We start from the raw sequence: 16,952 nt of genomic DNA on the forward strand, positions 1-16,952 counted from the left end.
CATGGACTAATGAACAAGTACAATTGTTTAACACAACGAGTAACAAGGACTAATGAACAAGGACAAATGGTTCACACAACGAGTCACATTTACTAATAAACAAGGACAAATGGTTCACACAACGAGTCACAAGGGCTAATGAACAAGGACAAATGGTTCACAAAACGAGTAACATGGACTAATGAACAAATACAATTGTTTTAGCACAACGAGTCACAAGGACTAACGAACAAGGACAAATGGTTTACACAACGAGTCACAAGGACTAATGAACAAGGACAAATGGTTCACACAACGAGTCACATGGACTAATGAACAAGTACAATTGTTTAACACAACGAGTCACAAAGACTAATAAACAAGGACAAATGGTTCACACAACGAGTCACATGGACTAATGAACAAGTACAATTGTTTAACACAACGAGTCACAAGGACTAATGAACAAGGACAAATGGTTTACACAACGAGTCACAAGGACAACTGAATAAGTACAATTGTTTTAACACGAGTCACTAGGACTAACGAACAAGGACAAATGGTTCACACAATGAGTCACATGTACTAATGAACAAGTACAATTGTTTTAACACAACGAGTCACAAGGACTAATGAACAAGGATAAATGGTTCACACAACGAGTCACATTTACTAATAAAAAAGGACAAATGGTTCACACAACGAGTCACATGGACTAATGAACAAGTACAATTGTTTAACACAACGAGTCATAAGGACTAATGAACAAGGACAAATGGTTCACAAAACGAGTCACATGGACTAATGAACAAGTACAATTGTTTAACATAACGAGTCACAAGGACTAATGAACAAGGACATATGGTTCACACAACTAGTCACATGGACTAATGAACAATTACAATTGCTTAACAAAACGAGTCACAAGGACAAATGAACAGGGACAAATGGCTCACACAACGAGTCACATGGACTAATGAACAAGTACAATTGTTTTAACTCAACGAGTCACAAGGACTAATGAATAAGGACAAATGGTTTACACAACGAGTCACAAGGACAAATGAACAAGTACATTTGTTTTAACACAACGAGTCACTAGGACTAATGAACAAGGGCAAATGGTTCACACAAGGAGTCACATGGACTAATGAACAAGTACAATTGTTTTAACACAACGAGTCACAAGGTACTAATGAACAAGGATAAATGGTTCACCTAACGAGTCACATTTACTAATAAACAAGGACAAATGGTTCACACAACGAGTCACAAGGGCTAATGAACAAGGACAAATGGTTCACACCACCAGTCACATGGACTAATGATCAAGTATAATTGTTTAACACAACGAGTCACAAGGACTAATGAACAAGGACAAATTGGTCACACAATGAGTCACATTTCCTAATAAACAAGGACAAATGGTTCACACAACATGTCACAAGGGCTAATGAACAAGGACAAATGGTTCACACAATGAGTCACATGGACTAATGAACAAGTACAATTGTTTTAACACAAGGAGTCACTAGGACTAATGAAAAAGGACAAATGGTTCACACAATGAGTCACATGTACTAATGAACAAGTACAATTGTTTTAACACAACGAGTCTTAAGGACTACTGAACAAGGATAAATGGTTCCCACAACGAGTCACATTTACTAATACACAATGACAATTGGTTCACACAACGAGCAACATGGGCTAATGAACAAGGACAAATGGTTCACAAAACGAGTCACATGGACTAATGAACAAGTACAATTGTTTTAACACAACGAGTCACAAGGACTAATGAACAAGGACAAATGGTTTACACAACGAGTCACAAGGACTAATGAACAAGGACACATGGTTCACACAACGAGTCACATAGACTAATGAACAAGTACAATTGTTTAACACAACGAGTCACAAGTGTTGGAGTTAGTGTCCTCCACAATAGTGCGTTAACATAATAAATCTCATTAATAGAATATCATCAGATATTTAATTATTTGATCCTCGTCAGTTGATTAACGTAAATCGATAACGGTTGGCTGACTAGAGTTTGACGTTATTGTCGTGAGACGGCGGTGATCAACTGACCCCTTTCGGTCACACCTAAAGGAACGAACCCAAATTGATAACTAATTAATTGTATGAGATACAATTCATTTAGTCCCTTGATTTATAGACTAAGAGGTTAGTCGATTATTGTTAGAGAGATTTCGAGTTGCGAACTCGAGGAGCGGCAGTTATTATTTAATTATGCGATAATTAAATAATAAGTTTTGGGAAACGGGTTTTAGTTAATTAACTGTTAATTTACTAAAATTGTACTAATTGATTAATGTGATTAATATTAGTACGTAAATAATATGTGTAGTGGTACACGTATATTTACAGAGTGAATTGGACGAATTTATTATGGAAGCATTTAAACATGATACGATGTTTAATATGATAATTACACGGATTTGTGCGACAAATATAAAAACCAACATGGACCCGTATATGGTCATGTGGACCGTGTAAAATAAGTGTAATGGATGATTACTCACATAATCATTTTACCTTATTTTGTATACTACCATAATTTATCTTATATAAGATTTTGCATGTGATGTAAGATGAAAAATATAAGACAAAGTTTATACACTCCATCACTCCATCATATTCCACCCGCCACTTCCCTTCCTTCACTCCATCTATTTATTCACTTCTTCACACTACCTTACTTACACATATTTCATTATGTTTTGCATGTAAAAAAACCTCTACCTTCTCTCTACAATAATTCCTCTCTAGTATACTATTATTACTAAGAATAGTTAGTAATATTACTAGTATTATTATCAAGGGCACATATTAATAAGTTACTAGTTCTTACTTATTAATATTATTTGGGTTGTTCTTGGGTGCTACTTGGAGGAGACTTTCTAGTTGAAGGTTATTCAAGGAGGATCATCCACTTATTTTAGCTCAAGAACAAATTAGTAAGGAGAACTAATTTGTGCCCATTTTACCTTATATTCAATGTAAGGAAATTGTTTTTCCTTATACTTTGTTTTTATGCTTTTATATTAGCATGCATGTTACATAGATCACATTAACATCAATTTATGAGATAAATTTATTTTATTAGAGAGTCTAATATGGATCTATGTTCTTTCAAGTGGTATCAGAGCATAGGCTTGTAATTTGCATGTTGATTTTAAGCATTTTTATGAATTATGAGATAATTAGTAAAAACTCAAAAATTGTGTTAGAAGAGGTTTTGGCACGAAATTTTTGGGACATGCATACCTACTGATCTCAAAAGGTTTGTGGAATTTTTTGGTGATTTTTCAAGTAATTTTGCTAATTTTAATGTTTTTTGGTAGAAAACCGAGTCAAAATGTCGCATTTTAGTGAAAAATTGACTAAAATTGGTTAAATGTTGATTCGGTGCATGGCCTTTTTATGGTAGTTCATGCATGTTTTCTACTAATTGTATGCAAAAGGTTGAAGGTTGGTTCGAATTTTTTGCATGTTTATTGATTTTTTGAGTAAAAAGTCGATAAAAGTCCAATTTATTAATCATAATTTCGAAATTTTTGATTCTGCCCATGATAAATTTATGTACATTTAAGAATATTATTTAAATGTCAAAAGTGATTTTGCATGTGTGTTTTCACTTTGTTTTGATGATTTATTGGTTTTAGTGGTTAAAAACCGATAAATATCGATCTTTTTCTTCACAAAATTTATCCGAAATTTTGGGCAATTTTTATGACTTTTTGGTGTTCTTGGGAGTGTTCCAGAATACTAAAAATTTTTGTTTCAATTGTTTGGGTAATTTTTCAATTATTTTGGATTTTTACTTAAATATTATGATTTTTCCGATTTAATTAGCAAATTATCACCAAACCAAACTAATAATTTGTCATAAAATTAGTGAAGACTAATTTTGAGGTTCAAAACAGTTTGGACTATTAGTTTGGACTTAAATGAGATTTAAGAGTTAATTATTGATTTTTACATGTTAAAAATCGATTAAATCCACAAAACCGAGATGGATACCAATGAATGATAGGTAGGGCGATTTTGGCATCATATTTACAGCATTTTAAGCATATTTATTTAAGTTGAATGAATGATTGTCATTTATTTAAAGTATTTATCTTTTGTACCTAGTATGGCCTAGTTAATTTTTAATCGTTATTACCCGAAATGAATGGGAATATCGATTTGTTTGTAATTAAATACGATCTCGTATCGTCGGTTTGTAATTAATTAATAGTTTTATTCATTTTATTAATTAATGTATAATAGGAATAGCTATGTAATTCATTTGTAATAGTTATTTTACCGGCGTTTCCAAAAGACGGATTACAACGAAACGGAGTCTATTTTTGGAAGGTGTTCCAAATCCCACAAGGAAGAGCCACTTAAGGAATGAAGAGGCAAGGGACCAAGGAGTTGGTTTCCGAAGTGTAATAGACTAGTTGTTTATTAACTAGGAGGCCATACTAGGATTTATTCATATGCTTACATGTTTGCTTGTTTTATTTTCGCGCATGCCAAAATCGCCATTCACATGCATTTTATTTTTTTTCGCGGTTGTCAATTCACGTCATTTACATTCACTGAATTAATTCACTTATAAGGAATTTATGACTAAATTGACAAGATCTCTCACATAACTAAAATTGAGATTAGCCTTACCAATTAGAAACACCTATGAATCTCTTGTTCATTAGAGCCACGCTCGCCCAAGCGGGGTGTTCTCTTTTTACCTTGGGTAAGTAGGGTGGTAAGCGGTTATCACACGCCAAAATTGGTTGGACTCAACGGGATATAAGACGGTCTTGTGTTCCGGGGCTAGTAGATAAATTTGAGGAAATTTGTCGACCAAGAGTTCTAGAGGTAGAATTAGTCAACGTGACTTACCAAATTTACGCAATTATGGGATGTTTCGCCCAAGCGATGCTCATTTTTGTTTAATATTTGGGTCTTGGAATCATTTATATAATTTAGTGGGAGGTCATTATATAAATGCTAAAACTTGCTAAACATGTTTTTACAAGTAATTTTTTAAAACAATGAATGTTAATTTTCCCTTTTTGTTGTAGCATTTTAATTCGCAATGGCAACTTCATCAACTCCATCGACTACTTCACTAGGCAAAGATTCATGGCTAAGGTCCGTAATGGACAAATGTATTTTAAAAGATGACGGTAGTAACTTTCTTGAATGGGAATCCAACATCAAAAGTGCCGCGTTGTCCGACAATGTGCTCACTTACTTGACCGATGCTCCTCCTATTGAGCCCGGTGCAAGAGCTTCATCGGCGGTGCGGACCGCCCATGATGACTATGTGAGGATGTTGAATGATATCAAGAATGTGTTGATATGGTCAATATCGCCAAACCTCAAGCTATCATGCATTTCTTTAAATGCTTACGAGATATTCACTCGTATGATCACTATGTTTTCACAAACACCTAAAGTCCGTCAATACGATGCGGCGGCACGCTTCTTTGAAGCTAAGCTTGAGAGGGGCCAAAAGGTTGGTCCCCATGTCCTTAAAATGGTCGAATATGTTGACATCCTAGAGCGTCTAGGGTGTAAGATTCCTAAAACTCTTGTGGTGGATCGTATCCTTCACTCACTTCCCACCAAGTTTGCCCACTTTAGGGTACACTACAACATGAATGGTATGGATAAGAGTTACCATGAAATTCATGCACTCCTCACCCAAGCGGAGAGGGATATGGAGGCTAGTGGGAGTGAAAAGGGAGATGTTTTAACCATGAAGTTAAAGAACATGTCTCTTGGAGTCAAGAAAGGAAAAGGGAAACAAAAGTCCCAATTCAAGAAATCGTCAAAGAAAATTGACAAGGGAAAGGGGAAGGCCGTTGTGAATGACAATCCCAAGGCAAAAAGTGTCAAGCTCTCCGAGGCCGAATGTTTCCATTGTAATGGGAAGGGGCATTATAGGAGGAGTTGTCCCAAATACTTGGAGGATCTCAAGGAAGGGCGTGTGACGCCTATTGGTATGATTTCCTCTCTCTATGTGATAGACGTTAATTATGCTTGTACTTCCACTTGGGTACTTGATACCGGATGTGGCTCTCACCTTTGTAACCATTTGCGGGGTATAAGGGACGTGCAAGCACTAGCAAAAGGTGATGTGGATCTCCGCATGGGCAATGGAGCTAGAGTAGCCGCCGTTGCCGTAGGGACCTATGTGCTCACTTTAGCTAGTGGTTTAGAGTTGTATTTAAATAAGTGTTATTTTGTACCAACTTTAACTAAGAACATCATCTCCATTTCCGCGTTAGACGCGGAAGGCTTTTGTTTTATGATCAAGGACAAGTGTTGTACTTTTTCTTTAAATGATGTGGTTTATGGCAAGGCCATTTCAATTGGAGGCATTTATGTTTTAAATGATGTTAATGACGTTTATCATATGGAAACTAAAAAGCTCAAAAAGGGTGATCCAAACGAATCCTACCTTTGGCATTGTCGTTTAGGCCACATAAACGAAAGACGCATTAAGAGACTTGCTTCATCAAAAGTGCTCAAACCATTTGGTTTCGAATCTTATGGTACATGCGAGTCTTGCCTTTTAGGCAAGATGACTCGTGCACCTTTTTGCGGGAAAAGGGACACGAGCTAGTGAGGTTTTGGCTCTCATACACACGGATGTGTGTGGACCATTAACCATCACCGCTAGAGGAGGTTTTCTCTACTTCATTACTTTTACTGATGACTTAAGTAGATATGGGTATGTCTACTTAATGAAGAACAAAAGTGAAGCCTTTGACAAGTTCAAAGAGTTTCAAAAGGAAGTAGAGAACCAATTGGATAAAAAGATAAAGACTCTACGGTCCGACCGTGGTGGTGAGTATCTAAATATTGAATTTGATTCACACCTAAAAGATTGTGGTATAGTATCACAATGGACTCCTCCCGGCACACCGCAATTAAATGGTGTGGTCGAAAGGAGAAACCGAACTTTACTTGATATGGTTCGGTCAATGATGAGTCTAACTGAGCTTCCTAGTTCATTTTGGGGTTTTGCACTCTTGTCTGCAGTATTTTCACTAAATCGAAGCCCGACTAAAGCGGCCGATAAGACTCCATATGAGATATGGACAGGGGAGTCCCTCATTTGTCATTCATGCGTATTTGGGGTTGCGAAGCGTACGTTAAGATCAAGTCGACAATAAGCTTGCACCTGTGTCCGACAAATGTCTTTTGTAGGATATCCAAGGGAAACACGTGGCTATTACTTCTACAATAAACACGAGAACAAAGTGTTTGTGGCTCGTGATCTTTGTCTTCCTAGAAAAGGAATTTATTTCTAGGAGACAGTGGGAGAAAATTTGAACTTGAAGAAGTTCGAGAGCCAGAAACCGAGAATGAGGGAGAGGAGAACGTGGAGGAAAGCATTCCCTCTTCCTCTGAAACGGTAATTATTCCTAGAAAGTCAAGTAGGATTTCTAATCCACCTGATCGCTACCTTGGTAACATCGAAGAGGATGGTGTTTTGTTAGCGATCAGGTGGATTAGAAATCCTACTTGACTTTCTAGGAATAATTACCGTTTCAGAGGAAGAGGGAATGCTTTCCTCCACGTTCTCCTCTCCCTCATTCTCGGTTTGTGGCTCTCGAACTTCTTCAAGTTCAAATTTTAGTTACTTCTTGAAAGTAATGAACCCACTACCTACAAATCGGCCATGTCTAGTCCCGACTCCTCGCTTTGGCTAGAAGCCATGCGGTCCGAAATGGATTCCATGTACGAGAACCAAGTATGGGACTTGGTGGATTTACCTGAGGGAGTGCGACCTCTTCAGTGTAAATGGATATACAAAATTAAACTCGGCGTGGATAAACATGTGGATGTTTACAAAGCTAGATTGGTGGCAAAAGGTTTCACCCAAGTTCATGGTTTACACTATGACGAAACCTTCGCTCCAGTCGCTATGCTAAGGTCCATTAGGATAATCTTAGCGGTTGCCGCATTTCATGATTATGAGATTTGGCAAATGGATGTCAAAACCGCCTTTTTGAATGGGATTCTAGAAGAAGAGGTGTACATGATACAACCCGAAGGTTTTGTGGATACATCTAACCCTAAGAAGGTGTGTAAGCTCAAGAAGTCCATTTATGGTCTTAAGCAAGCATCTAGGAGTTGGAACCATCGCTTTGATCATGTCATTAAACAATACGGATTCACTAGAAGTGTGGAAGAACCGTGTTTATACATGAAGTTTAGTGGGAGTAAGGTTGTATTCCTTGTCCTATATGTGGATGACATATTGCTCATTGGGAATGACATTCCATCGCTCACTTCCGTTAAGGAGTGGCTAGGGAAACACTTCCAAATGAAGGACTTGGGAGAGGCACAACGAATCTTAGGTATCCGGATCTATAGGGATAGGTCCAAGAGGATACTAGCATTGAGTCAAGAAGCTTATATTGACAAAGTTCTTGACCGGTTCAATATGAAAGACTCCAAGAGAGGATTTCTACCTATGGGCCAAGGGATTACTTTGAGCAAGTCACGGTCTCCCTCTACCCCTAAGGAAATTGAACACATGAAGACCATCCCTTATGCTTCCGTTGTTGGGTCTATCATGTATGCTATGATTTGCACTCGTCCCGACGTTGCGTATGCCTTGAGCATGACAAGTCGGTATCAAGCCAAGCCTGGTGAGAGTCACTGGATAGCCGTAAAGAACATCCTTAAGTACTTGAGAAGAACTAAGGATTCGTTCTTAGTGTTTGGAGGAGAAACCGAGTTGTGTGTAAGAGGTTACACGGACGCAAGTTTCCAAACCGATCGGGATGACATGAAATCCCAATCCAGCTACGTGTTTATGCTAAATGGAGGAGCTGTTTGCTGGAAGAGCTTCAAGCAAAGTGTTACTGCGGATTCTACAACAGAGGCTGAGTACCTTGCAGCGTCCGAGGTCGCGAAGGAAGTGTTTGGATTAGGCAATTCATGGAGGGGCTAGGAGTAGTCCATTCCGCCAAAGATCCTATCACTCTATATTGTGATAAAAGTGGAGCTATTTTTCAAGCCAAAGAGCCTAAGTCTAGTAACAAATCTAGACACATTGAAAGGAAATACCATGTAATTAGAGATTATGTGGAAAGGAAGGAAATTGACATTTGTAAGGTTGGGACAGATGACAACATTGCTGATCCTTTAACCAAGCCTTTATCAAAGGCTAAGCATGATGGTCATGTCGTCTCTATGGGATTGAGACGAGTACCAGATTTTCTTTAGATTATGGATATGTAATAATTGGATAGTGTATCTTTTATTATATATATGATAATCATATTCATTGTTTTCGTATTCATTCTTTTATGAATTTTTATTTAGTGTGACTAAATTTTAATACCTTGTTTATCTGAATAAGTTGTGGAGACAATGTTGAACACTATTCAAGTGAATAAGATGAACATTGTATTTTGTCCCTAGTCACTTAATGAGGTGACGTCTCGGAGTGACTAGATTGTGAGTCGATTGATGGTTGTTCAACACCATAAGGTCATATATGATGACTGGTCGATTACATAGGCGGAGTGTGTGACACTTTGCCGGACAGTGACCATTTAGAGAGTCCCTAAGTTCTATTATAGACGCCTGGTCGTGGCGGGGATCTCTAAGATGTTCTAATGAGTCGATTCTTTTGACTGGAGACTATTATCTGAGCAGTGCGCTTTCCGAGTGACTTTGGTTTTTGTCCTAGGTCGTGCCGTGAAAGGAGGCCAAAAGGGCATTTACTAGGTCATGGTGAGTCAGATTGTGCAATAGGATAGATAGGGCATACAGAAATTGTCCACCCACGTTGGGTAACTATATCTCAAGGCCACTCGAGGAGTTAATGACTACAAATGCGTGGCCACGCTCGGAAGTAATCTGTGAGAGATTTTTCTGGTCAGGTAGTCACACTCCCGATCGAGAAAACCACTCGCGATGTGTTCATGTGCAAGTGCGACCTGAAAGACACCTTGCATTGAGTGGGAGATTAAAACGGACAAGAGAATTGGTAGCGCACACCTTGTGTCGGACAAGTGGGAGATTGTTGGAGTTAGTGTCCTCCACAATAGTGCGTTAACATAATAAATCTCATTAATAGAATATCATCGATATTTAATTATTTGATCCTCGTCGATTGATTAACGTAAATCGATAACGGTTGGCTGACTAGAGTTTGACGTTATTGTCGTGAGACGGCGGTGATCAATCGACCCTTTCGGTCACACCTAAAGGAACGAACCCAAATTGATAACTAATTAATTGTATGAGATACAATTCATTTAGTCCCTTGATTTATAGACTAAGAGGTTAGTCGATTATTGTTAGAGAGATTTCGAGTTGCGAACTCGAGGAGCGGCAGTTATTATTTAATTATGCGATAATTAAATAATAAGTTTTGGGAAACGGGTTTTAGTTAATTAACTGTTAATTTACTAAAATTGTACTAATTGATTAATGTGATTAATATTAGTACGTAAATAATATGTGTAGTGGTACACGTATATTTACAGAGTGAATTGGACGAATTTATTATGGAAGCATTTAAACATGATACGATGTTTAATATGATAATTACACGGATTTGTGCGACAAATATAAAAACCAACATGGACCCGTATATGGTCATGTGGACCGTGTAAAATAAGTGTAATGGATGATTACTCACATAATCATTTTACCTTATTTTGTATACTACCATAATTTATCTTATATAAGATTTTGCATGTGATGTAAGATGAAAAATATAAGACAAAGTTTATACACTCCATCACTCCATCATATTCCACCCGCCACTTCCCTTCCTTCACTCCATCTATTTATTCACTTCTTCACACTACCTTACTTACACATATTTCATTATGTTTTGCATGTAAAAAAACCTCTACCTTCTCTCTACAATAATTCCTCTCTAGTATACTATTATTACTAAGAATAGTTAGTAATATTACTAGTATTATTATCAAGGGCACATATTAATAAGTTACTAGTTCTTACTTATTAATATTATTTGGGTTGTTCTTGGGTGCTACTTGGAGGAGACTTTCTAGTTGAAGGTTATTCAAGGAGGATCATCCACTTATTTTAGCTCAAGAACAAATTAGTAAGGAGAACTAATTTGTGCCCATTTTACCTTATATTCAATGTAAGGAAATTGTTTTTCCTTATACTTTGTTTTTATGCTTTTATATTAGCATGCATGTTACATAGATCACATTAACATCAATTTATGAGATAAATTTATTTTATTAGAGAGTCTAATATGGATCTATGTTCTTTCAACAAGGACTAATGAACAAGAACAAATGGTTCACACAACGAGTCACATGGACTAATGAACAAGTACAATTGTTTAACACAACGAGTCACAAGGACAAATGAACAAGGACAAATGGTTCACACAACGAGTCACATGGACTAATGAACAAGTACAATTGTTTAACACAACGAGTCACAAGGACTAATGAAAAAGGACAAATGGTTCACACAACGAGTCACATGGACTAATGAACAATTACAATTGTTTAACACAACGAGTCACAAGGGCTAATGAACAAGGACAAATGGTTCACACAACGGGTCACATGGACTAATGAACAAGTACAATTATTTTAACACAACGAGTCACAAGGACTAATGAACAAGGACAAATGCTTTACACAACGAGTCACAAGGACAACTGAATAAGTACAATTGTTTTAACACGAGTCACTAGGACTAACGAACAAGGACAAATGGTTCACACAATGAGTCACATGTACTAATGAACAAGTACAATTGTTTTAACTCAACGAGTCACAAGGACTAATGAACAAGGATAAATGGTTCACACAACGAGTCACATTTACTAATAAAAAAGGACAAATGGTTCACACAACGAGTCACATGGACTAATGAACAAGTACAATTATTTAACACAACGAGTCATAAGGACTAATGAACAAGGACAAATGGTTCACAAAACGAGTCATATGGACTAATGAACAAGTAAAATTGTTTAACACAACGAGTCACAAGGACTAATGAACAAGGACATATGGTTCACACAACTAGTCACATGGACTAATGAACAATTACAATTGTTTAACAAAACGAGTCACAAGGACAAATGAACAGGGACAAATGGTTCACACAACGAGTCACTTGGACTAATGAACAAGTACAATTGTTTTAACTCAACGAGTCACAAGGACTAATGAATAAGGACAAATGGTTTACACAACGAGTCACAAGGACAAATGAACAAGTACAATTGTTTTAACACAACGAGACACTAGGACTAATGAACAAGGGCAAATGGTTCACACAAGGGACCACATGGACTAATGAACAAGTACAATTGTTTTAACACAACGAGTCACAAGTACTAATGAACAAGGATAAATGGTTCACCTAACGAGTCACATTTACTAATAAACAAGGACAAATGGTTCACACAACGAGTCACAAGGGCTAATGAACAAGGAAAATGGTTCACACCACGAGTCACATGGACTAATGATCAAGTACAATTGTTTAACACAACGAGTCACAAGGACTAATGAACAAGGACAAATTGGTCACACAATGAGTCACATTTACTAATAAACAAGGACAAATGGTTCACACAACAAGTCACAAGGGCTAATGAACAAGGACAAATGGTTCACACAATGAGTCACATGGACTAATGAACAAGTACAATTGTTTTAACACAACGAGTCACTAGGACTAATGAAAAAGGACAAATGGTTCACACAATGAGTCACATGTACTAATGAACAAGTACAATTGTTTTAACACAACGAGTCTCAAGAACTACTGAACAAGGATAAATGGTTCACACAACGAGTCACATTTACTAATAAACAATGACAATTGGTTCACACAACGAGCCACAAGGGCTAATGAACAAGGAAAATGGTTTACACAATGAGTCTCAAGGACTACTGAACAAGGATAAATGGTTCACACAACGAGTCACATTTACAAATAAACAATGACAATTGGTTCACACAACGAGCCATAATAGCTAATTAACAAGGACAAATGGTTCACACCATGAGTCACATGGACTAATGAACAAGTACAATTGTTTAACACAACGAGTAACAAGGACTAATGAACAAGGACAAATGGTTCACACAACGAGTCACATTTACTAATAAACAAGGACAAATGGTTCACACAACGAGTCACAAGGGCTAATGAACAAGGACAAATGGTTCACAAAACGAGTAACATGGACTAATGAACAAATACAATTGTTTTAGCACAACGAGTCACAAGGACTAACGAACAAGGACAAATGGTTTACACAACGAGTCACAAGGACTAATGAACAAGGACAAATGGTTCACACAACGAGTCACATGGACTAATGAACAAGTACAATTGTTTAACACAACGAGTCACAAAGACTAATAAACAAGGACAAATGGTTCACACAACGAGTCACATGGACTAATGAACAAGTACAATTGTTTAACACAACGAGTCACAAGGACTAATGAACAAGGACAAATGGTTTACACAACGAGTCACAAGGACAACTGAATAAGTACAATTGTTTTAACACGAGTCACTAGGACTAACGAACAAGGACAAATGGTTCACACAATGAGTCACATGTACTAATGAACAAGTACAATTGTTTTAACACAACGAGTCACAAGGACTAATGAACAAGGATACGTTCACACAACGAGTCACATTTACTAATAAAAAAGGACAAATGGTTCACACAACGAGTCACATGGACTAATGAACAAGTACAATTGTTTAACACAACGAGTCATAAGGACTAATGAACAAGGACAAATGGTTCACAAAACGAGTCACATGGACTAATGAACAAGTACAATTGTTTAACATAACGAGTCACAAGGACTAATGAACAAGGACATATGGTTCACACAACTAGTCACATGGACTAATGAACAATTACAATTGCTTAACAAAACGAGTCACAAGGACAAATGAACAGGGACAAATGGCTCACACAACGAGTCACATGGACTAATGAACAAGTACAATTGTTTTAACTCAACGAGTCACAAGGACTAATGAATAAGGACAAATGGTTTACACAACGAGTCACAAGGACAAATGAACAAGTACATTTGTTTTAACACAACGAGTCACTAGGACTAATGAACAAGGGCAAATGGTTCACACAAGGAGTCACATGGACTAATGAACAAGTACAATTGTTTTAACACAACGAGTCACAAGGTACTAATGGACAAGGATAAATGGTTCACCTAACGAGTCACATTTACTAATAAACAAGGACAAATGGTTCACACAACGAGTCACAAGGGCTAATGAACAAGGACAAATGGTTCACACCACCAGTCACATGGACTAATGATCAAGTATAATTGTTTAACACAACGAGTCACAAGGACTAATGAACAAGGACAAATTGGTCACACAATGAGTCACATTTCCTAATAAACAAGGACAAATGGTTCACACAACATGTCACAAGGGCTAATGAACAAGGACAAATGGTTCACACAATGAGTCACATGGACTAATGAACAAGTACAATTGTTTTAACACATGGAGTCACTAGGACTAATGAAAAAGGACAAATGGTTCACACAATGAGTCACATGTACTAATGAACCAGTACAATTGTTTTAACACAACGAGTCTTAAGGGCTACTGAACAAGGATAAATGGTTCCCACAACGAGTCACATTTACTAATACACAATGACAATTGGTTCACACAACGAGCAACAAGGGCTAATGAACAAGGATAAATGGTTCACAAAACGAGTCACATGGACTAATGAACAAGTACAATTGTTTTAACACAATGAGTCACAAGGACTAATGAACAAGGACAAATGGTTTACACAACGAGTCACAAGGACTAATGAACAAGGACACATGGTTCACACAACGAGTCACATAGACTAATGAACAAGTACAATTGTTTAACACAACGAGTCACAAGGACTAATGAACAAGAACAAATGGTTCACACAACGAGTCACATGGACTAATGAACAAGTACAATTGTTTAACACAACGAGTCACAAGGACTAATGAACAAGGACAAATGGTTCACACAACGAGTCACATGGACTAATGAACAAGTACAATTGTTTAACACAACGAGTCACAAGGACTAATGAACAAGGACAAATGGTTCACACAACGAGTCACATGGACTAATGAACAATTACAATTGTTTAACACAACGAGTCACAAGGGCTAATGAACAAGGACAAATGGTTCACACAACGGGTCACATGGACTAATGAACAAGTACAATTATTTTAACACAACGAGTCACAAGGACTAATGAACAAGGACAAATGCTTTACACAACGAGTCACAAGGACAACTGAATAAGTACAATTGTTTTAACACGAGTCACTAGGACTAACGAACAAGGACAAATGGTTCACACAATGAGTCACATGTACTAATGAACAAGTACAATTGTTTTAACTCAACGAGTCACAAGGACTAATGAACAAGGATAAATGGTTCACACAACGAGTCACATTTACTAATAAAAAAGGACAAATGGTTCACACAACGAGTCACATGGACTAATGAACAAGTACAATTATTTAACACAACGAGTCATAAGGACTAATGAACAAGGACAAATGGTTCACAAAACGAGTCATATGGACTAATGAACAAGTAAAATTGTTTAACACAACGAGTCACAAGGACTAATGAACAAGGACATATGGTTCACACAACTAGTCACATGGACTAATGAACAATTACAATTGTTTAACAAAACGAGTCACAAGGACAAATGAACAGGGACAAATGGTTCACACAACGAGTCACTTGGACTAATGAACAAGTACAATTGTTTTAACTCAACGAGTCACAAGGACTAATGAATAAGGACAAATGGTTTACACAACGAGTCGCAAGGACAAATGAACAAGTACAATTGTTTTAACACAACGAGACACTAGGACTAATGAACAAGGGCAAATGGTTCACACAAGGGACCACATGGACTAATGAACAAGTACAATTGTTTTAACACAACGAGTCACAAGTACTAATGAACAAGGATAAATGGTTCACCTAACGAGTCACATTTACTAATAAACAAGGACAAATGGTTCACACAACGAGTCACAAGGGCTAATGAACAAGGAAAATGGTTCACACCACGAGTCACATGGACTAATGATCAAGTACAATTGTTTAACACAACGAGTCACAAGGACTAATGAACAAGGACAAATTGGTCACACAATGAGTCACATTTACTAATAAACAAGGACAAATGGTTCACACAACAAGTCACAAGGGTGATGCGTATGGCGGGACGATTAATAAACGACCTGATGCGAATATCGACCACATGAAAGAGGTTGTGTTCAATTTGGAGGACTAAGCAAAACCACGCCCAAGTAATGCATATTCACACACAAAATTGGATGGGCTCAAATAAAAGATAGGAAATATGTGCTATTAAAGCTCAAGGCCGTGGGAACGCTGAAACCGTGTGGGAACAATGGAAGTGGCGGCATCAAGCAAGGGGAGAGGGAAGTGGCGGCATCCACAAGGGGAGAAGAATCCTATTCTTAGTTTTTTGCATTTTCAAACTAGGTAGAATAAAAGTTGACAAAATAGTCTAGTTTGTGAGTTCTATGTTCATTCATCCTAGAAACTTGCAAACTAGCATTAAATGCTTGCTTGGAGGCCAAGGTCTTTTATCCTATATAAGGACCTAATCTCCTCATTTGTAAATCATCAAAGTTGAAGTAAAAACATTTTAGAGAGAGAAACTTGGTGGTTTCAATCTTTTTCCAAAGAGTCGAGGCTTTCGAATCTTGCCTTAAACTAAGGACGTGCTCCGCAGTTTGAGATTGAGTTGCTTGACGCGTTTCGAGTAATTCCCCATTGTTATCACTATAGGTCTAGTGATACCAAATATCCCATTGTTTTCGATCTCTTCTCAAAGAATCG

General features: G+C 37.3%; 1 protein-coding gene across 1 annotated transcript; it reads left to right on the forward strand.

The window, feature by feature from the left end:
• The first annotated feature begins 2,750 nt into the window (after window positions 1-2,750).
• On the forward strand, window positions 2,751-16,571 carry LOC141602206 (uncharacterized). Its single transcript, XM_074422513.1, has 3 exons — window positions 2,751-3,005; window positions 5,082-6,061; window positions 16,461-16,571. Exons 2-3 carry the CDS (start codon window positions 5,096-5,098, stop codon window positions 16,569-16,571), a joined length of 1,077 nt encoding a protein of 358 aa, XP_074278614.1. The 5' UTR covers window positions 2,751-3,005; window positions 5,082-5,095.
• The last annotated feature ends 381 nt before the right edge of the window (window positions 16,572-16,952 follow it).

Source organism: Silene latifolia, chromosome 9, assembly GCF_048544455.1.
Source record: "Silene latifolia isolate original U9 population chromosome 9, ASM4854445v1, whole genome shotgun sequence".
In the NCBI taxonomy this organism is placed as follows: Eukaryota; Viridiplantae; Streptophyta; class Magnoliopsida; order Caryophyllales; family Caryophyllaceae; genus Silene; species Silene latifolia.